At 38.2% G+C, this 24,188-nt stretch overlaps 3 protein-coding genes across 7 annotated transcripts in view; 1 reads left to right on the top strand and 2 right to left on the bottom strand.

Annotated features, from left to right (window-relative positions):
* The window catches only part of TBC1D23 (TBC1 domain family member 23), a 32,011-nt gene extending 15,926 nt beyond the window's left edge, over positions 1-16,085 (bottom strand). For 2 of the 4 annotated variants that reach the window (XM_077174438.1, XM_054628386.2), the window contains exons 1-9: positions 9,860-9,998; positions 8,978-9,089; positions 8,625-8,730; positions 6,432-6,636; positions 5,013-5,136; positions 2,744-2,868; positions 2,587-2,630; positions 1,635-1,738; positions 772-894 (exon numbers count right to left, since the gene is read on the bottom strand). In XM_077174438.1, the coding sequence (XP_077030553.1) occupies positions 772-894; positions 1,635-1,738; positions 2,587-2,630; positions 2,744-2,868; positions 5,013-5,136; positions 6,432-6,636; positions 8,625-8,730; positions 8,978-9,089; positions 9,860-9,906 (990 nt within the window). In that variant the 5' untranslated portion in view covers positions 9,907-9,998. Of the gene's footprint in view, positions 1-771; positions 895-1,634; positions 1,739-2,586; positions 2,631-2,743; positions 2,869-5,012; positions 5,137-6,431; positions 6,637-8,624; positions 8,731-8,977; positions 9,090-9,859; positions 9,999-15,843 lie in introns of those variants that run through there. The other 2 variants (XM_054628390.2, XM_054628389.2) reach the window with 2 other exon arrangements.
* An 869-nt stretch (positions 16,086-16,954) lies between these two features.
* CMSS1 (cms1 ribosomal small subunit homolog) overlaps positions 16,955-24,188 on the top strand; it is a 226,547-nt gene continuing 219,313 nt past the window's right edge. Inside the window, exon 1 of the mRNA XM_077174440.1 lies at positions 16,955-17,111. Coding sequence (XP_077030555.1) covers positions 17,051-17,111 — 61 coding nt within the window. The 5' untranslated portion in view covers positions 16,955-17,050. The remainder of the gene's footprint in view (positions 17,112-24,188) is intronic.
* The window catches only part of FILIP1L (filamin A interacting protein 1 like), a 191,591-nt gene continuing 186,181 nt past the window's right edge, over positions 18,779-24,188 (bottom strand). For both annotated transcript variants that reach the window (XM_077174436.1, XM_077174437.1), the window contains 2 exons: positions 22,391-22,575; positions 18,779-21,110 (listed from right to left, as the gene is read on the bottom strand). In XM_077174436.1, coding sequence (XP_077030551.1) covers positions 21,020-21,110; positions 22,391-22,575 — 276 coding nt within the window. In that variant the 3' untranslated portion in view covers positions 18,779-21,019. The remainder of the gene's footprint in view (positions 21,111-22,390; positions 22,576-24,188) is intronic.

The following is a 24,188-nucleotide window of genomic DNA, read 5'->3' on the forward strand; positions in this document are numbered from 1 at the left end:
CTAGTGTCAGCTTTCCATTAATACATCAGCTCGTGCATGGGAAAGGATCATCCAAGTGCAATTATATAATTTCTACTGAGAGGAAACATAGTGGGTATGAGGCAATCCAAGAGTCCACTACTAATCAGCACAGCACATAAGGATGGGTTTATGTCCCACCACCTTGGACAGGATATAAACAGATGCTTAACTTTATTTGGATGAGTAAAAAACCCAAACTATGCATGACAAAAACTGGGGCCTGAAAACTGCAACAAGAAGTCTGTAGTCAATAAGGAAGACTTCAATCTAACTACATTATGATCCATATATGGGTCTTAAATATTTCTAGTGAAGCCCCTGCATCTACGTCTCCAATTAACTTCTACTGAAACAAGTTCAATCAATTTTCTTTTTTTTCATTTAAACGTTTCATTGACAAAAGACAAATATTCCTTAACAGCGTTCATCTCAAAGGTACTGAGTAGTGAGCTTTAAATTTTCTTCTACAGCAGCTTCATTTGGAAAGGAATTCAAATTAGTGAGATACTACTTTCAGCTCACACTCATCAAATTCAAATCAGCTGTCTTAAGTTCCCCTATGCTCCTTGCTACAACACAAATGCAGTGAAGACAGCAGGTCATTTACAAGGGAGAAAACTTGAAGACAAAAATATTTTTCCTGAAATAGCAAACACTCATTTGTGCTGTTAGCATTTAAAACTAGTGGTTAGTGATTGATTCTTTCATTTTTCTATAAAGCTGGGGGGAAGGTTAATTCAGTATACTGACTCCTTGTTGCTGATTTGCTTGCAGAATCTCAGACACAGAAACTGCTAGACAGAGAGCCTGGCTCAAGTCTGTGTCATCATCTTTGAGGCCCAGCAAGCTGCTGCCAAAAAGACTGTGGTTATCCTAATAAGGCAAGGAAAAAAAAGATTAAGTGAAGCCATTGTCTTCATGTGTGAAAGTTTAAAATAAAACTATATCCGTCTCAAACATCAAGTTCCATGCACGCGTATCCCGTCCACATAATAATGAAACTTTTGATCAACTGAAATTCTTTCTGAAAAATCATGCAAGGTCTGCACTTCCATTACAAACATGCTTGTTCACCACTCTGACCATACCATCTGGTATTTGTTTTTTAGTTGTTTGTTTTGTTTTTTCCCCACAAGAAAACCTCCCATATCTGTCTACACACATCAGAGGAAGTACATACAATCTGAGGGCAATGGCTACCAAATCTTTTATTTCATTCATTCACTAAGTCAGATATCATGACTAAGGAAGAGCTGCAAAAACAGTGCAGGTGATAACAGATTTATCTATAGTAAGAGACTTTTTCTTCTTTGTTACTGCAAATACAGCTAGCACTGCTGTGCAGTGCACTACAATGCAATTGTGTCAACATGAAGTTTAGCTTCATCAGTTCTTACAAAAACCTCATTTGGAAAATGAATATTGCAAGGAAGCCTCTCTCACGTATCAGTTAACCTTATCTTTCAAAGATCCTAGAAGTAAATACCACCAGAGTAACAACATGAAAAAAAATGTTTAAAAAAAGAATATTGGAATGAAATATTCAAAGTTACAGTCAGCAAGAGCTTAAACACTCGCCAAAAAGAAGAGAATTTCAAAATTGCTGTTATTACCTTCCTGAAAGAAGCCGGAGTTTTGCTACAGTAATATTGTGCCAAAGAGAAGAGATCTTCTATATCCTCTAAATCAAGATTGGCTGGTGATGTTTCTAAGAATTCTGAGACAGACAAACAACATAAATGCAACACTATTTCAGACACAGAAATCAAACAACACAGATCATAAAAGAACTTATTTTTAATAAGGCATAACAATCTAGTGTATTGACTAAACATGAATATTGATCCACTCTCCAGATGAAAAATGAAGATACAGGAAATACTCCTTATCCACAGAAAACTTATACTTTTTGCTAGATGTTTGAACCTTCTATGCAAATTATTTTTTACCTGTATAGTTTTAGCTTTCAATTCTAAGTCAGCTACTTTTAAAGAGCTCTGACCATGAGAATCCTCTAAAATGAGTACTTAATCAATAACACTGCTCTCTGTCCAGGATAACCCATATACAGCAAAGACACAAAATTCCAAGCACTCTCATTTTGAACTACTAGAGATTATTTATTACATTGTATTATGTGTGTAAAAAAAATACAAAGGCAAGAGTTGTTTAAATTTTCCACTGAAATTTAATGCATTTTCTATAAAAACAATGAATTAGGTTCAAATCAAGTGTGCATGAAGACAATCCAGAAAATGCAACAAGTGCAGTAGATTTAAAGAAGGATTTGCCATCTGTTGCTTTGGGCTTAGAAAGACCAGTTTGTGGTGATTGTTTCCAGTACTTCAAACTGAAGTATAGAACTAGGTGTGGGAGCACTAAAAGGAATAAGGAAAGAAGGTCAAGGAGAGGGCAGCAAAAGTAAGAAAGAATTAGTGTGTGAAGGGATTAAAAATGAGAAAAATCACATGGAAATTAACACTTGAGCAACAAAAAATAGTAATAAATGGGGATTACAGCATATAGTAAATATTTCACTAGCAGCTATGTAAGAGAAGTACTTACTTATCATTTCTTCTTTATCTGATTCTTGTGCTAAGATAACGTCTCTGAAAACAGTAAAGTCACAGGCATAGATTAAGTCAGTAAAACCAAAATGAAACAAACCTGGATTAAAACAGTGTCAGCAAAGAATGTCCCAAATAATTAACTATACACTTACTTTGCATTGACAAGGATGATCAACATTAAGAAATAAATAAAGAATGGATCTGCTTGTTGTAGATATCCATCCCATATTGCCTGAGTGACTTCAGCTGAACAGTAGTATGAGAAGAGGCTTCCAAGCTAAAAATTTGAAACATAATGTGAGAAAAAGCAATTACCAGGAACAATCATATCAGGAATACATTTTTAATAGAGACACAAGGTATCTAAAAGAAAATAAACCCAACAAAATTATGATAAAGGCTACATCTGCACAATGTACTGAAAGACAGTTCTAACCTCTAAACCAACTTTCATGGAAACAGTGCACAACACTACAGATTATCTTTGAATAATATGACTATTGTGAAGGCAAAGTTGGCTGTACACTGCCAGCCTTGCAAACTCAACCACAGATAACACAATCAAGCTGGAGTACTGTTTAGCTCACAGCCACTGCTAAATACCAATTATACCAACAAGACAATCATAAGAGAATATATTTACTCAAATAGCATAGCAATTAGGGCTTTGAAAGGATCCTGCAAACATAATTATTTTTATTTTCCACAGCAGAATTGGGCTAATTGAACACAGTTGAAACATTAGTTTGACAACATCATTTACTTAGCATTACATTATGATACTTTATGGCTGAGTAATTAAACATTTGCAAGCATCAGAAAATTTTCATTACCATTTAAGAAACTCTGCCTGTTCCCATGCTCCCACTTAAAAATACATCCTCTCTGATATACAAAGTTCAAAGGAGATAAAAGGTAGGAACTTCTGACTGACTGTACATGCCAGATTTACAATCACACCTAACTCAAATGCATACCACCTGACTTCACTGGGGTCTTACTGTACTCCCTGATGCATACAAATTCCACATACATTCACAAATGGATCAACACAGCTACAGCTTTCAAAAGCTTTAAAACACTATCATGGAATATTTCAACACTTCCTAGTGTAGTTTTATAGCAAAAGATAGATCTATTCAATTCTGGCTCAAATGCAACTGAAGACAAAACATCCATGAACAAGATGACAATGGCAGGTCTCACTATGTTGTTTATATACTTCTAAGCATTAGTAATACACCTATATAGACAGATTTTTCACAGATGAAATGGAGAATTTTACTGTAATCTCATTATATAAAATGAAACTTATGATTTTTTCCAAAAATTGTACACCAGGAAGCATGGTGTTGAGGACTGGCAGCTATACCAGCTTACTTCACTACCACCTTTCAGAGAGAAGATTCTTGTTCTAATTGGGTTTCAAAATTTGAAGAAACAACTTCAAAGAATTTTTTTTTTTATGTACTAAGGAAAATTCTATTAAAAATGGAAATTGAGTGACAAAAAGGACCTGATTTCTCTTTTGAAGGCTCATGAGACTGGCAAAAGGCAGATTTTGAGAATGTGAAAATTTTTCCTAGACACATTTTTATACTAAAATTGGCAGCAGCCTTAAAAAAGAACAAACAAGAAAATCCCCAAAGGCAGACCTCACAGTTTAATAATTCATTCATTTTCACTTATTTAACTGAAAATTCATATGGTTGAAAAAAAAATTTACATAGCCGATGAGTAGGAAAGAAGAACCTAGAAAAGTTCATGGGGCAAAGCCTTCTGTATTAAATTACAGACTTTGCCTGTGCAAGCACAGTATCATGATTTTGTATTGCATATACTAAGTAGCCTTGATACAAAAATTTTGTTGTAGTTCTGCTACACAAAATTTATAAAAAGTTATTGAGGTGAGAATCTCTGTAACTGCCCATAATCTGAGGCAGTTTTGAAGAGGAAATGACTAATGCTTTAAAAGCTGTAAAATATATGTGCCTAAATTCTAAAAGACATACATATATGCCTTAGCAGGGAGGTTTCTAAAACAATTCATTCTTCAGCTTTAAAAGACCTGTTAGACTGATGTTACCCTTACCTACAACATACAGCTGCCCACAATCAAGACTAACTTTTTGCTTTTTGAGTACATCAGCTGCTCTCATTCCTCCTTACTCCAAGAAGTTCCTAGTATCAGTGGCTCAATAAGGACTCGCTCAGTACAATAAAAAAGTGACATTAACACATTAACAAGACCTCATACCTCATGCTAAACACTAAAGAAAAAAAGCCCACACTATATTAAAACATGCAATTTATTTTAATATATGCAGTTCTAATTGCTTGTATTACTCTTCCATAAACCGACAACATGTCCTTAAATTTTAACAAAAATTTATTTTTCATTATGTTTCCCTACTTTATTACCCAGTTGAGTGCATACGAATCCGGAGTCATCTTCTTGGTATCAAGAAAGGAGCAGAGTTCAGGCTCATGGTACTGAAGCAACAGTCTAAATAGATGAAAGGGTCTTCCCTTCATAAAACAATCCCTAAAAAGTAGCAATGAAAACAATCAACTCCCCTGTAATATTGCAGTTTTCAGACTTACAGCAGCAATTCTTTAGTATCTGTGATCATGTAATTTCCTGTACATTGCTCTTTTAATTCACAGGGACTGATCATGAAGTCAACTTGCCTCAAAGAGTCAAAAAACCAACCAAGCAAATCAAATCAACAAAAAATCCACACACACTGAAAGCCCCATTAAATTAGGCAGCAGAATGCAATACTGCTGACAGATTATATAATACAGAAGTATTTAAAACAGATTTAAATCTCAGAACAAGTCCGGTATGGTACCAATGGAGCAGAGATGCACAGATCTACTGTAAATTGCCTTTCTATGTCTTTCATTCTGCCACTGAGGAGAAAAAAAACACAAAACAGTCTACATCTCATTGAAACACCATCTAGATTCCTATAGAGAAGCTCAAATAGCAGCTACTCTGCAAACCTTCTACAGCTGAAAGCACGAGGGTTATGTGGCCATACTGCCACTATCCCCAAACAGCTGACAGAGCCCAAGAGTGTTTCAGAGCAGAAAGGGACACATGATGAGTCAAGTGACAGGACTGATAAATGCTTGCTTCCTGCATACAAAATGCATAAACATGCATTTTTCATATTTTGGGCACATAGCCATCAGCCAGGCTGGAATCTCCTCTCCGGGCAATCAGACTAAGATCTTTAATTACAGACTATCCAGCCTTGCTGAAGTGTCATGGTGCTCCAACATTCATAAAAACTTACTTTAGTGACAGCACCTACATAACAGCATGAAAAGCTCAAATTTAGTATTTGTCATTAAAAATATCCAGCAACTTAAAAAAAATTCAGTCCTAACTCAAAAGAACATAAGAAAAATATTAACTATTTCTAAAGAGATTTTGAGATTTCATTAGTGCTTATGAATTACTGTTTCTGAAGAGACAGAAGTATTTTAGATATCAAATATGCTAGGAAAGGGAACAAAAAACCACTTTCACATAACCTATGTGAATTAGTTCATTAAAAAAATGTTTTGATACTGGATGAAAGGAGAGCTCTTTAAAAGGCATACTGAATCTAGATCAGTCACATCAGTCAGCTAACCCTTTGTATCTTAAACCAACCCAATCATCTCCCGGATTTCAAACCAACAGGTATTGAAATCTATGATCATATGAAAGAATCTGACAACACGGCTAGGAACAGTGCTACTCTAGCCAAAACCAACATGCAAGTCTTTCAGAGAATACTTCTACTGCCAATAAAAATAGTACAAATGGAAAAGAAAGAGTTTTACCTTGGAATGAATTTATTCATGATAGCATAGAAGCAGTTGTACAAATCACTGCGCGGCAAATGAAGGTGCACCAAAGGTTTGAGCAGATGTATCCAGCCAAGGCAGGAACTGTATTTAACATTGCGTGATTTACAATAAAAAGTAATAACAGACTCAATATCCAAAGTTAATACTGACTTCTCTTCTTCTGGCACTGACAACTGGTCTGAAATAGGCACAGTAATACAAACTGGGTTAAAGGCTTTTCAAAGAAATTGGATGAAATTATTTCATAGCACAATTGCACCAATATGGACTGACTGGAGAAAAAACCCAGTAAAACCAGACAAACAAAAAGCTGGCTGTTTAGATTAAACTCTTACAGAAAGGCATTAAAAAAGATATCAGAATGCAAGTGATTTTATAAACCCAGTAGGATAAGACATTTAAATATCATTTAAATAACACAACAACAGGATGAAAGAACTTCGGGGTTTCCAGGATCTATACAAAAGAAAGAGGTAGATTACAACAACAGGATGAAAGAACTTCGGGGTTTCCAGGGTCTATACAAAAGAAAGAGGTAGATTCTTTCAATGCACAGAATGCTCCTCTTCTACTCCTATTTGATGTGCTCAGCACACAACTCAGACTCAACTCTACAGCAAATTCATCTGAATTTCACAGATCAACACAGGTCAACCCACAATGCATACCTTCAATTCCTCAACAGTTGACCAACATGTAAATTTATCTAAATCAGAAGTTTGAGATCAGCTAGGCTTACAGACTTAAATTTTAGCATTAACTTACAAATCACATTTTTTTATGTCCAGGATGGGGAAAAGAGATCTATACACAATACATTAACATAGTGGCATTACATTTCCAGGAAACATCTTTCCACTTCAGTTACAAGAAGACCATGATTCTCATGACTGTTAGGAAATTTTTTTATTACAAAAATCTTTAATACTTTCCCATCAAGAATACTGACAAGCCAGTCAATGATTGGCATTCTTTATCTCTCAGAAAAAATGAAACAGTACATAAAGCTTACATGCCAACTGAGGATATACTTAAAATTTGGAGAATACTTGTTTTGCTACAATATTGAAATAGAGACATTTAATCCAACGAAAAACTGAAGTCTCCATATAACCTTCTTTCTGAAGTAACTTCACATTTGATTAAATCCTTACATGTTACAAAATATTTGCCAATAAATACAAAAAGAGAACTATCACACTGAAGTGCTTAATTTTGTATGTTATGAATATAATCAGAACATTTTGCATCTTCCTGAAGATAGATTGTGATTTAAAAATTAGTGGAAATTCCACCCCCATCTCTTTCCTTTACAGGACAGAGAGAAGGAAAATAATTCCTACTAGATTTCAGGGCTAGAAACTGTAGAACTGCATTTCAGAAATGGTAGGTATGTATGCATGCACCAACTCCATCCTCTGCCCTAACTTTCAATTGCACAAGAATAAATAAAATGATAGGTAATAAAATAGAAGATTCTCTTATTGAAGATGTGAGATGTATCCTGATTTATGAGTCAGCATTGACTCCATCAATAGATCACTGATACCAATGATGTTGCATCATGTCAGTGGTTTTACCAGTCCTGTGATGAGCTGCCAAGCAGATGCTGTGGCAGCTCTTTGCAAACATACCAGATTATTATTTCCTTTGTCCTGGCAGCACCTGGCTTGCACAAACACAGCCTTTCATTTTTTGGTGAAAATGCTATTAAAAAGTAACTTTCTTTAAAATAGCTTTTGAAGCCCAAAATGTTTAATATATTTCTTCTCTCAAATGCTATATGCATTTTCGTGCTACAACAGGTTTTCAGATTAAGAACCAGACCTTCAGATTAAGAACCAAAACTTGAAGGACACTAAATAAAGAATGTCTGCTTTAAAAGATGGAGCTTGGAAAACAATTACCATTTTTTTTATCTCACAAAGCTTTCTGACTATGCAAACTATCATTTACAAGCTAATACTTTGAACTCCCATGATGTCACCCTCCCAGAGTCTGTGTACAGGTAAGATACTATTGTTTTCTTACTGATTTTTATCTGCTCTTTCATCTTCCTCCAAAATGTAAACATCATTTAGATCACTTAATTGAAATAAAGTCTTAAGACAACTGAGAATACAGAAGTTTTCAAACTTCTGATGATCTAAATGTAACAGAACTTACCAATTAGCTCTTGGCAATCCTTATGAATTATACTCTGCTCAGGTAGGTCTAAGGAGCCATCCCAGGATGCTAGGCTGTCCCCCTTTCCTACAACATTAAGTGCAATCTGAAAATAAAGATAGAAAGCCCTCTAAATATTTTAGTGTCTTTTTGCAGTTGTTTAATTACTGAACTCAGTAATTAAAAAAAAAAAAAAAAAGAAGAGAACTATTCCTTAACTGACTCAACATAGATGCATATTAAAATTCCAATACTACATCTCTCCTGTAGAGATCCCTGGCAATTAAATCTTTTACCTCAAATGAAACACAACTTCAGGTATTTCCTGCTTCTGGATTTAAGCTCATATTTACCTTCCAGACTTTGGCTCTTAGATCAGCAGGCAACTGCCTTCCTTGAATGATGTTTCTCACAGTTTCAAGATCACAGCCTCCTTCGTCTAGAGCGTCTGCAAGATCTTTTATCCTAAAATAATGAAATATAATTAAAAAAATCAATTCTACTATTGTTTTATGTTTATGTAGACTGAAAGCTACTGTCAGGCAAATCCCACACATATGCAAAGGTATAAGACAACTTGGAAATTAATAAAAAGAAAAACCTGCAAAATGTTATTTATTCCTCTACTTTAAAGCTGCTCCTTCAACTTGCAATTCCATTCAACTTACATACAAGAAAAAAAAGTTTGCTTTTTTGTGCTCATTAAGTGACAAGGTTGCAAAATGTATCATAAAAATGCAAATTCAGTTGCAGTTTATAACTTTCACCAACTTTAAATTTCAGCAAGTTTTCACACACACACAAAGCAAATATTACACCTAAATTAGATGGTGGAGTTATTTTAAATAAAATATTAGATGGCCTAGAAAACAGAACACTTATTTCAAAGGTTTAGAGCAGTCAGCTTTTAACCTTACCTTCCCTGAAATGGGAAAGACCTTTTAGTCAAACTCAAATTGATTTAACTATACAGTTGTAGTATTTCAAGTGTGGACATATGCACAAATCTGGATTAACATATGTTAATTATTAACAATATGTTACATTATATAACATATTATTATTATATGTTATATAATATAACATAAGTTATATTATTAACAATGTTAATAATATAGAGAGTAGCAAAATACACAAATTGACAGGACTAACACTAATGATGATTGCTGTAGTAAGACAACAGAAGTTCACAAGTGTTATAGATAAGAAGAAATTCAGCATTCAGGAATGATTACTTTACAATCTCTCTGATAGCTTCTGCAGACTGGTTCAATGTTTCCATGCTGTCAGCAATGGGAGAACCACATCTGATAACTTCAGGATTTCAATATCATGTAGCAGAGCAGTGGCAAAACAGGTTCACTGGAAAAATAGCAATGGCAGTGACACATAGGTCCCACAGGCAAAACTTCTCCCTTGCTATATTCTCTTAATTCTTCTCTGCTTGTTCTGACATCTGCCTTAAGAAAGGCTTTCTTCAGTTACCTGGAGAGTTAAACACACATCCAGGGGTTTTATAGCCAGAGCAAAACAAAGAACAGGATTGTTTCTCTAGGACAGATATTCACGTAGGAAGATGCATTCCTGGTGAATAACACATCTATTTATACACATGGAGTAACAGATGTTAAAGTGTTATCAGTATAATTCTCAATTAGTCCATGACTACTATGCAGTCAATTCAAATAGCCACAGGAAAAAAATGTCAGCTGTTGAACTCTTGTCTGCTTTAACTTCCATATATCCACAACTAAATCCTTGATATAAAAGTTCACAAGTTTGGTCTCTTGAAAACTTCAAATACACATTTCTGATTTTCTGGGACAAAAAGATTAAAATCTCAGACCTGGAAGAAGGTATGCAAATACTTAGCTAGCTTTACTCAAGAGTTCTCAAAGTATTTACAAGTCTGAAGAGTAAGCATTTTCCTTGCATTGTAGCAGGCAGTTTCTTTGTGGTCTGCATTTTAAATCATATTTCAAATATACACTGGGGCACAACTCTATTTTTTCCAAGTAATTTTGCAAATCTGGATGAAAGAAAGCATAGATTACAAAGAGAATGATTTGCCTTATTTTCCTCACATTTTTAGTATTATAAAAAAAAGAAAAAAAAACAAATCCCAAAGTCTGTTTTGTATAGGGCTACAGGTTGCATAAGTTGCCAATCCCTTCCTGAGACAGAAACAGAGGGGAAGCAGAATATGGAAGTACACTTGTACTTCAATCACCTATCTTGTTGTTGTGTACATAATGTTCAATGCCTGAAAAGTTACATGAATGGATCAGTTAGCCTTGAATAAAAATCAAGTATTTCCAGGACATTTAAACAAAGAGACTTCTTAGCTTTCAGCAGAACTGCAAAAACTCTAGGATGATCTAGCGTGAACAGAAGCCAACACCAAGCATCAGCTGGAGAGAATGAAGTGCTCTTAGACACATTGCACGCTTCTGTGAACACTGTGTATGAAAAACAGACTAGAGAGCAACAGCCAGGTCTTGAACTACAACTAGTTGCTACAACTATATCCAAGTATTAAACAGGCATGTGGAAATGAATGCAACAGCTGTGTACACGTTCCATTTCAAGTAGAAAGGTCTTAAATTGTAATACTTTAACTTCGTTCCTATGTCACCCAAAGAAACTCTTTTGAGAATAAGAAAGTAATTTTTACTTGAAACACCACCTAAAACTATATCTACACCAATTACAGAATCACCTGGCAAAGATTGTTTCACAAATCCACAAGTACAAATTCTACCAGTTACTAGTATCCAGCATTCAAGAAGCTGTGCATGTATCACCAACTTCAACGTGTTATCTGCAAATGCATGCTTCTGCTGCTTGACAATATATTACCACTTGCAAAAACTTCCTCCAAGTGCTGTCACCCTCACTTTCTACACTGTAAAGATGAGAGGCAAATGCCAGTTTTACTGCTTCACCTCCCAAAGCAGGTCACTCACATGTCCATCTGCCACAAGAAGAGACGAGATGCATTACCAACAAGGAGTTAAGTGAAATAACAGCAGGGGGAAATGCTTTGTTCTGCTGTGATTCAATTAGGTGCTCATTTCCTCCATCAACTGCAAGATTGCTCACAGACTGTAAGTAAGGACTTCTCAAAAATTAAGTAAATTCTTTTCTAATAAACTTTCTGTTCAGGCTAACTTGCTAAGTACAAAACATGAAAGTGATTTCAACACTTAAACACATGTCCACTCACTGTGTTTTACCTTATTTCTGTCAGTTGTTCTATAAATATTTCACTGAACTGCTAGCAATCTGGATCCTTGTCTTTCATGAGTGAAGAGCTGCTAGGAAGTCTTCTGCTCACATGGATAATGGTTACACTTATTTTGAACAGAATGCAGCACTTCTCCCTATGCAAAAAATCCTCCAGACCCGAACATCTATACTTTCTGCTCTGCCATTGCTTCACTGCCTGTCTCTAGGTGCTAGTCAAATTTTTGGTTAGATGTGTGGAATTCCAGCCTACACCCAAGCCATGGCCTGAAAGGTAAATTCTCACATGATATACTGTTCAAAATGTCATAATACAAAATGCTCAATTAGAGCATCTGCAGTAAATTCCCATACTTACAGAAAGATCTCTTACATTCATGTCAGTCTGGTGACATATTAAAATCAGTAAGTAGCTGTCTTCACGGACATTAAACAGGACCTTTTTTAACTTAAGATGTGTCAGGTGGTGGCAAGAAAAACTGATCAACTGCTGGGAATTCAGCTTAAGCCACTTTTTCTAAGTATTATTTATATACAACTGAGATACTTGGTAATAGTCACTCATAAATACTAGAGAAGGGATTAAAAGTGTGGGAATGTGAACAGCAGGAAAAAGATAATAGTAAGTGATCAATAAACTACATGAAGTGTTAAGACTACAATCAATTTCATACTTTTATAGAAGGTATTACTATGGTTCCTACTTTTAATTCAGGATTTTCCTGACTCCCAGAAAAAAGCCTCAACAAGAGCTATATTGAACTGAAATTAATGAGTGTTTGTTCTCTACTGAAAACAAACAAACAAAAATCAATCCCTCACATTTGCTTCAAAATATCCATTGTATTCAGCACACCACTGAACTATCATTTATTCACCAATAGAACTTTGGAGAAAAACAATTCCCTGACATTTTTTCTTCAATGTCATGCTTAACTGGAAAGGACTTTTCTGTTCTTGGGCTTTCAGAAGAAATACTATGGCTCCAGGTACTAATTAGCCAGATTGTGAGAATGGGAAGGATACATGGAAACTAGGTTTGTCACCTTGTCGTCTTAGGCAGTTGCAGTGCATTTTGGGACCCATAGAATGAGTTATTCCAATGCAAAATTAAATGTACAGGAACAATTCCATCTGTGGTTACAGTTATATTTAGTTACTTCAGGTCCAGATTTCCCAAGTACAGATCTTAAAAATTACTAATTGATCAAGTTTCCTGAAGCTTGAGTATTAAACAAACATCTGCAAAAAGGTTTTAGAAATTAATTCATAACCATTAATCTGTTTGAAAATCTGAACAAGAAAAATAAAGTCCAAATCATCAATTTCCTTGATAAATGAGGCAAGAAAAATCTATAACTTCCAATTAAAAAAAAATTTAACTAACAAGCCATCTTATTTGCGTCTATACAGTCTACTGACTATATGTATTGCATTGACAGAAATTATAATTAAAATAAACAAATAAGTAGACAAAAAAAAAATTTAGAGCAGTTTGAAAGCAGTCAGCCTCCTTTGTGCTTCACAGAATTTTTAGCTTTGGACAGATATGCCTTCCAGAACAAAACAGTGCTGGCAATTTCTCAAATTAGCTTTTGAGTATATGCCAAACAGCTCAAAAGAAACATTTAGCAAACAAGGTCTACCTGATTTTGCTCATTTTTACATCAAAAGTGTTGATAACAACTTCTTATATTTACTGAAGAAAAAAAACCTACACTCTCATCTTTCTCTATACATAAGTTTGGGGTGGGGGTGATGCTGGGTTTTCTTTTTAATTTTTATTGTGTAGTGGCAAAGCTCCCTGTTTTTTGTTGAGCAAAACACCAAGCAGTCAGTACAGATATTGAGAGGTTTAATTCATAATTAGTTTGTGACACTTCCCCCCCACCCAAATCATTCATGCTAGCAGCACATGACAAGTTAACACAGGGAAAACAAATAGGGAATTTTATGCTAGGGAGCACATCTGGGTTATACACACTCAAGGTGCTGCAACAGCCTCTGAGCACAAAACTCCATCTGCCTTTTAATCCTCCTAAGGAAGTGAAGAGAGGACACAGGATCAGCACTGCCAGTTTTGCTCCCAATAGAGCTCAGGCATACATAAGTGTAATTATATGTTCAGGTATTTTTAAAATGTGAAATCTTATTTATTTCGAAATATGATAGTGTAGTAATTTACACCAAAAAGCTCTTTCAACATCAACTGTTCACAGAACTGAAATATAAATATAAGACAATGCTTTAAATCCATAAATGAAAATGCAAATACTCCACTGAAACTGGTTTTTAAACAAAAACCAAAACAGGAAAACAAACTCAAAAGCCACATGAAGTTTCTAAGCAAGCAATAAGGAATGCAATTTTGTCAATCACAGCACACACCTCTAGTAACAGGATGCACTGTCACATACTAATACAGCATTTAAGCATAAAACTCTTTAATTGTTCCCATAAAGTGTTAAATCTGTTTAACGCTTTAACACTTAAAGACTTACATTTGTTTTAACACGTCTTCAAGTTTGCATTTTCTAGTACCATCAGCATATACAATTGACTATAGTTTTGAGGCTGCCAATCAGAATATCAACAATACAGGCTGTGCCTTGAAATGTGTCTGGAAACACACTCGTCCTCATCCTTAACAGAAATTCTAGAGAAGTTGATTGTGATCTGGGAGACAGCAATATTAGTAATGGAAGTAATCTGGAGTATTTTTTCAGAGGTATTTGAGGTATGGTTCTTATTTAATGTCCAGAGTTATATTTCAAAGTGTTGAGAGTGCACTGTCAGGGAGTCCATCCCTTGCTTTGTAATTAAATGGCCCAACAGTCAGACCTTTATTTAGAAATAATGCTTATGCAACACTGTGCTTATAGAAAGAGCTTCACAAATTTTGAGGCTGTAACTAAAAGTAAAAAACACAAGAATGAAAAATGGCACCAAATAACTTTCATTTTCTAGTTAATGATATGAAGTTGTTTCAACCAAGAGGTGTATCTGTAGAACAAAACTAGACAAGAGTTTACACCTACACCTGTGTGTGTGTGTTTCTTTAGAGTGTGTTCTGGTTTCTTTAGAGTGACATAACTAAGCACAGGAAACTTTAAATCTGCCACATCAAATAGAGCCTAAAAGCAAAACCTTGGAAATTATTGGAACTCAGAATGGAAATGATCATAGAAAGAAGCTCTGTAAAGTAATTGCTAGAAAAGCATATACGTGGAAAGGACAAAGAGCAATGGTGTGGCAGAGAGCCACAGAAAGAAATCACATGCAATGCAGAAGCGCAAAGACAAAAACAAAGTGAAGACGCAAATGGAGATGCTGGGTGCAGTAAGAATAGCTTCAGTGTTTAAACACAATGTTTATTTAAGCCTCGGCAATCTTGAGTGAATACGCATGCAACAAATACTAAAATCACATCACTGTTACCATCAAAATGATCCTATACACGCTCCAGAAATAGTCTCTATTCTTGTCCTAGGGGTTCAACGTAAAATCCATTATAAGTAATAGCTGCGCTAAAGGAAGGTGGTGAGCAAAATCATTCAGAAAACGAGGCAGGACCCACTGCTGTCACCTGTTCCTGAAAGCAGGAATGCAGCGAAACGGGAAGCTGAACTGAACAAAGCAACTCCACTCCAGGCAGACTCCCGGAGCAGCTCCTACCGCATATTAAAACTGTCATTTTAAACTGGGGCGACCGCCTGGCTCCAGGCTGGGCACGGCCCTCGTTTTCTGTCTCGCCCGTATTTTGACGGGCCCCTTCCTCTCTGGGGACCCGGAGCCGCCGAGCACCGGCGGCGTTTGCGGGGGCTCCTGGCGGGCTCCCAGCGCGACCCCGAGCGCGGCGCGTCCCGAGGGGAGAGCGGCGGCGGGCGGGGCGTTCCGGCCTCTCTCCGCTGTCTCCGCTGCGGAGGAGAGGGAAGCGAGCGGCAGGGAGAGCGCCCACACCCCCATAACTCACCAGCTGCCCGGCGGCGGCAGCGCCTCTTCTCCTTCCGCCATAGCTGTTGACGTGCCCGCTCGCCCGGCCGTAAAGCGCGCTCGGGAGGCGTTTCCTGCCCGAGGCCGCTCCTCCCGGAGCCGTCCCCGCCTTCCCGGCTGCTCTCCCTGCCTTCCGGCCGCCGTCCCCGCCTTCCCGGCCGCCGGGCTGAGGGCGCGGGCCGCAAAGCGCGGAAGCCGGGCAGGGGCGGCCTCTGAGGGAGCGGCCGCGCAGCGCCCCTGGAGTAGGGCAGGGGAGTCGCTCTGCCGGAGATTTGAATGTTTTCATAAAGCTGAACTGCTCTGCCAGATGTGGGTTTGATTATTAAGTGACTTCCCCCACAGTGTTTAATGTGCCACAGGTTGGACGTACTCCGCGAGTGTGGAAATTCACAAGTTTCACGCAGTTTCCAAGAGCTGCAAATCACTTGGTGACGTCCATTAGTAACCCTGGGCAGATCAATACGAATGCTCTCTGTTATGCACGTTCCTTACCCACCTGCATCCTCAAAGGGGGGAAAAATAGTATACTTCAATAGAAGTTGAGAAAAATAATTGGAGCGGGTTATGCACGGAATAGCAGCGCCGCCTGACGAGAGATTCCAGTCCTTACACTGTTCTGTTTCATTTCCACGGCTCGACTCGGGATGGGCTCCAGCGGTAACGCTCAGGCTGAGCGGGACGGCTCCTGCGGGAAGAGATCCAGGATGGGCCCGCTCGCCCTGCAGGCTGCGCTGCCAAAGGGCCGGGAACAGCCATTCCAAGGCAACGAGCACCCCCTGCAGGCACCTATCTGTTCCTCAGCAAAGATTACGTGAATACCTCAACCAAGAAAGTAGGTATTTGACAGTGTGAAAGCGGCTTGAGGCAATCAAGCGAGGTATTTGACAGCGTGAAAGCGGGTTGAGGCAATTAAGCGAATGTTGTGAAGAACGGGGTAGTAGTTTGAATTCCTTTCCTCTTTCTCTCGCTTCTGTATTTTCTACTAAAAAAAAAAAAAGGAAGAAATAATAAAAGGGAAAAATAGCCCCCAGCATGCACTTAAAGGCCTTCTTCTCTTTCAGAAGACAATTGTGTACGAAGCAGTGTCAGCTGAGGCAGCAGCCGTGCCCGGGGCAGGGCCGGCCCCCGGCAGCGCGGGGCACGCCCGCCCGGCCCGGCGCGCAGTGCGCAGGCGCGGCGGCGGCGGCATGGGCGACACGCTGGAGGAGCCGTGGTGGGACACCGAGCCCGGGACGGGCGGCACGCCAGGTACTGCTCTCCCCGAGCTCCCTCCTCACGCTGGGATTGAAACATTACACCCCTGCCCTCCTTTCCTACCCTCCTTCCTTTTCGTTGGATTTTGGGTGTTTTTTCCACTTCCCCTCTCCGCCTTTCCTTTCTCTGCTATTAATTTACTTCTCCAGGTTTTCCACTCTCGCTCGCTTTTTTCCCCTGTGCCTGCTTTTCCCTGCTTGCTTCCGAGGGCGGGTTTGCTTGTAAGCAGAGTCTCTGCAGCGAGGTGATGTCCCGTCTCTGATCTGAGCCCTGGGATAGACGATGGAGCGGCAATGAAAATGCAGTACCTAGCTAACAACAGGAACCCACATGACAAAATACATTTACGCGAAGTTTGAAAAGCGAGGGGAATGGGAAAACCTCTTGGTTTGAATTCAGGGTTCAGCTCTCCCTTGCATTCATTTACCTTCCAAACTATATCTTCTTCCAAAGAGTTTATTTGATGAAAGGCTTTTGCGTAATGGATGATCCTCGTGGGTCCCTTCCACCTCGGACTATCCTGTGATTGTGTTTGCCATTACTTGAATGAACTTACTTGCAGTTCTGTAAGGCCTAGGAAACAGCAAATCCATAGTACTGCCTTTGGAGGGAAAAGCATCTGTGGTACTTGAAAAGCATCCCCCGTGTGCTCACTGGGATGTGTCGCATCACCCTCGCCATGTGTTACTGTAAAAGGCAGGAGTTAAAGCTCTCTCCAGCCACTGCTTCTTGGAGTACGGTGCTGTGACTGATTTGTCTTTTCTTTCCTGATGGTTATGGTACCTGGCTCATACACTTGTATTTTGTTAATGTGTCTTGAAACCACTAGCTGTAAGACGTTTTCTCTGTAATGCTTGCATTTAGTATGAAAATTTAGGTAGATCTAGGCAACTAGAATGACTTTAGACTTTATAGTGCCCTATTTTATTGATTGTTTTTTAAATTTATTTTTTAATACACTATTGGCAAGAGTTGGGCATTACTGGGAGTTATCTGCACCTCTGCAAAGACTCCAGTTTTTTGAGTGTCTTGATAATTGGTGCTTATTTCCTGTGAAAAGGTACTTGGAGAATAGAGAGGAAGCATTGTAAAAGCTGTATGTATGTAATAAAGGGGGCCCACAAGACCTAATTAGGTTTCTGAGCATTTAATTTTTATTTTTAGTCTCATGTGGGTTCCTTAAGCAGTCCCAGTTCTCATGGTAAATGCTCTTCATTAGGAATTTTTCTTAAGAGCCTACCTGCCCATTCTGCCACCACAGATTTCATTCAGTGGTTAGCTGACTGTCACAGTGTTGTCAGCTTTCCTCTAGAAACTGCATACAGAGCAGGACTTTGATTATAAACTTCTGACATATGGGATGAACCATCTGACTTTGAAGTGAGACTGTGAATGACAGCTTTTCCAGTTATGAAAAACTTGGGATTTTCACAATAGCATTTTTGAATTACTGAAAGAATTCAGGTGGAAAATAACCTCTGGAGGTGTCTAACCCAATATACGTTACTGCAAGAACATTTTTTGAGTGTGTTATGAGTAGTAAATACAGGTGAGTGTTGTGCAAACCAGGTACTCTGCTGTCTGCAGCCCACCTTTGTAAACTTGTTGGCAGGCTCTTTTTATGGAGCCTGTTGTTGGATGAAGTTGACACAAGCTAACAGTAAACATAAAACATCTGTTACTTTTATTTTGTGTAGCTATTTTTGACGTAAAACATTTAAAATCAAGGGTTAATTTGTACAGCATCTTATCGATACTGTAGAATGCTTTCAAATCAGTTGGCATAAAAGAGGAAACCACTGTTCACAATGTATGATGCAGGCAGCAATACAAGAAAATAATTGCACATTAGTGAGCACCTTTGAAAGACTTGGTCAATTTCATTTCTGTGAAAAATGAACTTCTGTTAAAAAAATACTATCCAACCTCATTTGCTGACCTATTTAAAAATAACATCTCTGCCATAACTGCAGGTGCAAAGCAGAATTCAAATGTACTTTTGAAATAATGATCTTTTGCCAGATCCTTTAAAATTAATCTTAGAATAAGCTCTGACCTACAGAATATTCATCAGAATTTAGCTCTCAAAAGTGTTTTAGCCACTTTAAAAGGCTACTTTTAAAATGAGTGTGAGCATCATTCATACACTCCACCTAAAGAGTACGAAAACACAAAATATATATAAATATATATCTTTGTGTATGGATATGTAATTCTAAATTTGCTTTTGGCCATATCATTGGATGTCATTACTTTAGAGTTCATATTAAAAATTAAAGATAATTACTCTCACCTTAAGATGTGAATGTTTACCCTGCTGCAAATGATTTATAGGTATAAAAAAAGCCCACAAAACCCAAGGCAAAAAATGCTAAAGGGATTACCCATCTTTGTATCTTGTCACATGACAAAAACAGAATCTTGCCTTATAACATCTTCAGCAAACCTTTGAGATGAGATTTGTGGAGGGAGCTGTTAGGGATTATTCTCCACTTAGCAGCATAGTTTAGTGTTACATATGTCCCACGTCATGCAACTGCAGGACTTCCTTACCTTCCTTTCTTCCAGTTTGTGCCACAACTTTGTCCAGATTTCATATGGTTTTTATATGGCATTCAGAATTACAAAGGAAAGGATAAGGAATTCGGAGGAGTTTATTTCATACTGGTGAAGGAGCCCAACTTTCTCCTGTTCCCTCCATGAACAGAAAAGAGCAATTCTCACAGCGCTATAAACATCCAGATCTTGCCTGTAGCCAGCATGCCTCATCTCCCAGTCAGTTTGAGGGAGAAGGATGGACTTCTATTTTTCAGAAATTCCTCCAGTTTCCTCCTTTTTAGTTACTCCTCCTTGTCTTTCATTCTCCATGCTTTCTGTATTGCCCATAATCCCGTAGGAGTTGTAGTATCCCCATTTGTCAGTTTTAGATCCTTAAGTAGGATCTTAAGTAGGGCATGGCCCTCATAGGTAAAAATTAATTGTGTCATTGCAAGACAGGAGCAAAACTCTTGTATGTCAGCAGCAAAAATAGGTGAGTATGGGACCACAGAGGATGATTTGGCAGTGCTTGTGGGGCCCTGTGTGGACTCTAAAGCAAAGGATGCTATTGCAGGAATTGCAGGAATTCTTTTGCCAGGGGGTCTCTTCTCTTTCTTTGCCTGTTAACATCAATTTGTAGTGTGTGATTTGCAGCTATGGAGAGGCAGACTTCATTGTAGTGCATTCAGTGGGAGCACTGCTGCTTGATCAGAGCTGAGGTCTGTTGCTGGACTCTGTATGAAGAGGTTTGAATCTCTTTTTTTGGCACATCAGTGACTTGCTGTTCCTTGTAATAGAACTTGGTCAGTACTTGAAGATCTTTCTGATAAGCATGCCAAGTTGACAGCTGCTTTTTGAAATCTGTGTTTCTTCACATCAATGTGCATTCATTCTGCAGGTTGCAGTTGTGTACTTCTGTGAGCTGTGTTGGGATCTGAGCACACATGATACGGACTCTCAGAACTTGATAGCTGCAGATATGGTGAATAAAATGGGAAGCCTTTCCTTTTTACTGTGGCAAAGTCATTCCTTTATGTCTGCATGTTAACACAGGTGTTTCTCGTAGGACACAGCTGAAATAATTTTTCAGTAGACTGATCTTTTAAAACTTTTTTAAAGTATTTCTAGAGAATTTCTTGTGAAGCTTTTGAGGAAGGCATAGGTTTCTTGTGGGTTTGCAAAAACAGTCACACAGCAGTGCTGTGTGTTGTACTGTCTCCATGGTTAAGTTAAACTTTTAGCTGTGAAATGAAAGGGAAAAATTGGGTAGCTGAATGCATCAGAATCTCTCCTTGCTTCAGCAAAAGGATTGCAGTTCTGGCTATGGCACTATGATCACCACCAGCTTTTGCTTTATTTAGGAATTAGGATTTGGCAGTTCTTAAAGAAACACCTATGTGTAAGGAGTTTTCCCATGTATTGTCAGTTGAGCCATTTAGACTGTTGGAATGCACTCTGTTAGGGGAAGAAGAATGAGTGAGACATTAATACCAGAGAAATAAATTAATTTTTATATTTTAAAGCAGTAACTAGTGTTAGTTGGTATTACAGGATTCTTGTGGGGGTTTTCCTTGCTGTTGTAGTAGTATTTTGTTAGTCTTTCTTAACATTCTACAGAACAGTGAGAAATTTTCTTGCAGAGCAACAATTGCTACTTTTCAGAAAATTGGAAACAACAAGCATGGAGTCTCTTCTAATGTTTTGGTTTGTGGGGTTTTTTTGAGTTTTTTTGTGTGTGTGTGTGTATTGGCTGAAGGGAAACCTTGAATTTTAAGTCTTTTAAAGAAGTTATGCTTTAGGAAAAACAAAAAGGCAAATTCTCTCATGGATGAACTGGAATTTCTTGTGCAAAGAGTTCAGTTAAAAAAAAAACTTCTTCACTAGGAGCAGTGTATCTGGTTACATATTTTAAGTGAATTTTATGTGAGGAGTTGTAAGGAAGGGCAAAATTATGGAAGAATGCAAGAATAAAGTTGCACTTCTGTGTAAGCCACAACTTACTGTTAAGCTTGATACTAATTTTGATCAGTTCTAAAATACTGTTTAAGTGAACTGAAATCTAAATACTGTAGTCCAAATGGTGAAAGTTTATATAGCTGATGCAAACAATATCCATCTTGATTCTCCCATCTGTTTTCCTGATCTAACATCTGCATGAATTGAGTGGAGATAATCACACTAGTGAGGAGGGAGCTACTTATCTTCACATCATGCTTTTAAAGTGATGCTTGGCACAGCAAGGAGCCCTGCAGTTCTCTAAATTCAATGTGTTACACAAGAGCAGATTTTTCCATGCCTTTCTTCATTCTACCCTTAATGTTGAACTTAGAATATTCATACTGAGACACTTCTTGGCTAGACCAACTTTGAAAACATGACACTTTCTGCAACCCCCTTCATGTGATTTGAGCATGTTTATATAAATCTGCTGAGATAACCTTACTGTTGTTATTTGTAGAACGTGTCAGAACTGAATTTATAGTAGAAACTTATTTGTGTCTTGTGTTCCTGTACTGTGAGTGGTAAAATCTGGAAATGCACCATAAAAATGGAGCAGAGCATGGTCCCTGCAGTTAACTTTGGCTCCTAAGAATTAGGCTGTGTTGATGTCCTGTGATTGGTGACCATATGTGCTGACCATGTGGATGGTTTCTGATTTTTTCCCCAGTTGAAACAACTGAGATTCAGATGGCTTAAATCTGTTTTAATGTCATAGATCACAGAAAAGTATTTACCTTCTCCCTCCACTTTGGAGGCAGGCTTTAGACACCGTCCTTACAATGCGTATCTTTCCAGAAGGACTGTCTTGGAGTGGTTTGTTGGCATGTCCAGCAGGAATTTTGACAGATGCTTTGGTTGTGCTGGCAGGCTTTGGTTTGGGGATCCGAGTTGGAATTGAACGACGGAAGGTATTGGTAATCTGGAAATAAACCGAGAAAATAAATCATGCCTTAGGGAGGAGAAACAAGAGGTATTTTTAGCTTTGTAGTGCTTTTTCCAGTTTGTAAACCTGAATGCACTGCTTCTAGAGGTGTTTGTTTAAACTTCCTTTATCTGGCTTGTAATGAGACAGAAGCTTTGTATTTAACTTACCTACTTGATTGGGGAATATCAAAGAATCTCAATGGATTGAAACTCAGAGTATAAATAAAGGGGTTTCCTGTCTGTCAGCTGACTATCAGACCTAGGGTGCTGTGTGAGTGATGCAGTGCCAAGTATTGAGCTGTGTGGATTCTCCAGGTGAATAATCAGAGAACTTCATGCAGAAACAAATCTTGATTCAGTCCTGAGTAGAGGGCAATACTCAGGTCATACTTTACTGTGAGAGATCATTCTTTGACAGTGAGCAGTGTACACAAAATTAACATATTTGTGAGACAGCTCCCCGTCCAGAATGATTGTAGTCATATTTAATTGCAAAAATGCAAATATGCCCCAAATAAGTTATTATGTGCATGGAGAAGGGGTGAAGAGCTAAAAAGGCAAGAAGTTTGTTTGAAAAGTACCATTATCTGAAACTAGGATTATTAAACATACTGTAGTAATGAGAAAACCTTTTTGCATCACAAGCATTTTATATAACTTTTTCAGTCAAGCTAAGGGTCAAAGAACCTCACTTAATTTTATTTTATTTTTAAAGACAACAACATGGAAATTGTGTTCACATGAAGATAATAAAAAATTTGAATTATGGTTACTTAATTATGAGTAAGAATGAGCTAGATCAAAACCCTTGTGGAGGGATAGAATGTAAGAAAATAAAGATAGTGCGGAAGGTAGTCTCACACCTGAGGAGTTGCAGCTGTACTAATTACCAAAGATTAGGAACAGGCCTGCTCTTAATAGGCCACAGCTGTGTCCAATAAGAAGACAGTGCTACAAAAGAGTGGATTAGGTGGGTGAGGAGAAATGGAGTTTGTTGGCTGTGCGGTGGAGAAGGAGTCAGTGCTGTGAGGAGATGCCCATGGGCAATCACTGAGAAGGTATGGGAGCTTTGTAATATGATGATAACAACTGGTGAGCCTGACATGGTCCCATGGTGATTTGGGTAGAGAACTGTAGAGAAAGCAGTAAGGACATGATTCTGATATCATCCCATGGTGGTTTGGGAAGAAGGACTTAAGCATTAAACTGACGTGATCCTGTGGTGATTCGGGTAAAGAACTGTAGCGAGAGCAGTGAGGAGGTGATCCTGTGGTGGTTTGGGAAAAAGGACTTAAATATTAAGCAATGTGATCCCAAGGTGATTCATGAAGATGACTGCAGACCTAAGAGAAATAAGATAGTGGAGTCAGGCAAACCAAGAGCCTCAGAGCCTAAAAATCCAGATGAGTTATAGCCAAGCAGACCTGAGCGCCTGAAAGAAATGTAGGCAGAACTGGGAGCCTAGAAGTCTGGACAATGTATGAGATACCACCCCCCCCAAGAAGAAGAGTGCTGGATATGAGGAGTGGACACTATACACTTTGCTTATTTGGTGCATTGGAGCAAGCCCCATGCCCCCTGCCAAGGTATGGCCGCAGTCCAGAGGGG

The sequence above is a fragment of the Agelaius phoeniceus genome, chromosome 2, assembly GCF_051311805.1.
Source record: "Agelaius phoeniceus isolate bAgePho1 chromosome 2, bAgePho1.hap1, whole genome shotgun sequence".
NCBI lineage: Eukaryota > Metazoa > Chordata > Aves > Passeriformes > Icteridae > Agelaius > Agelaius phoeniceus.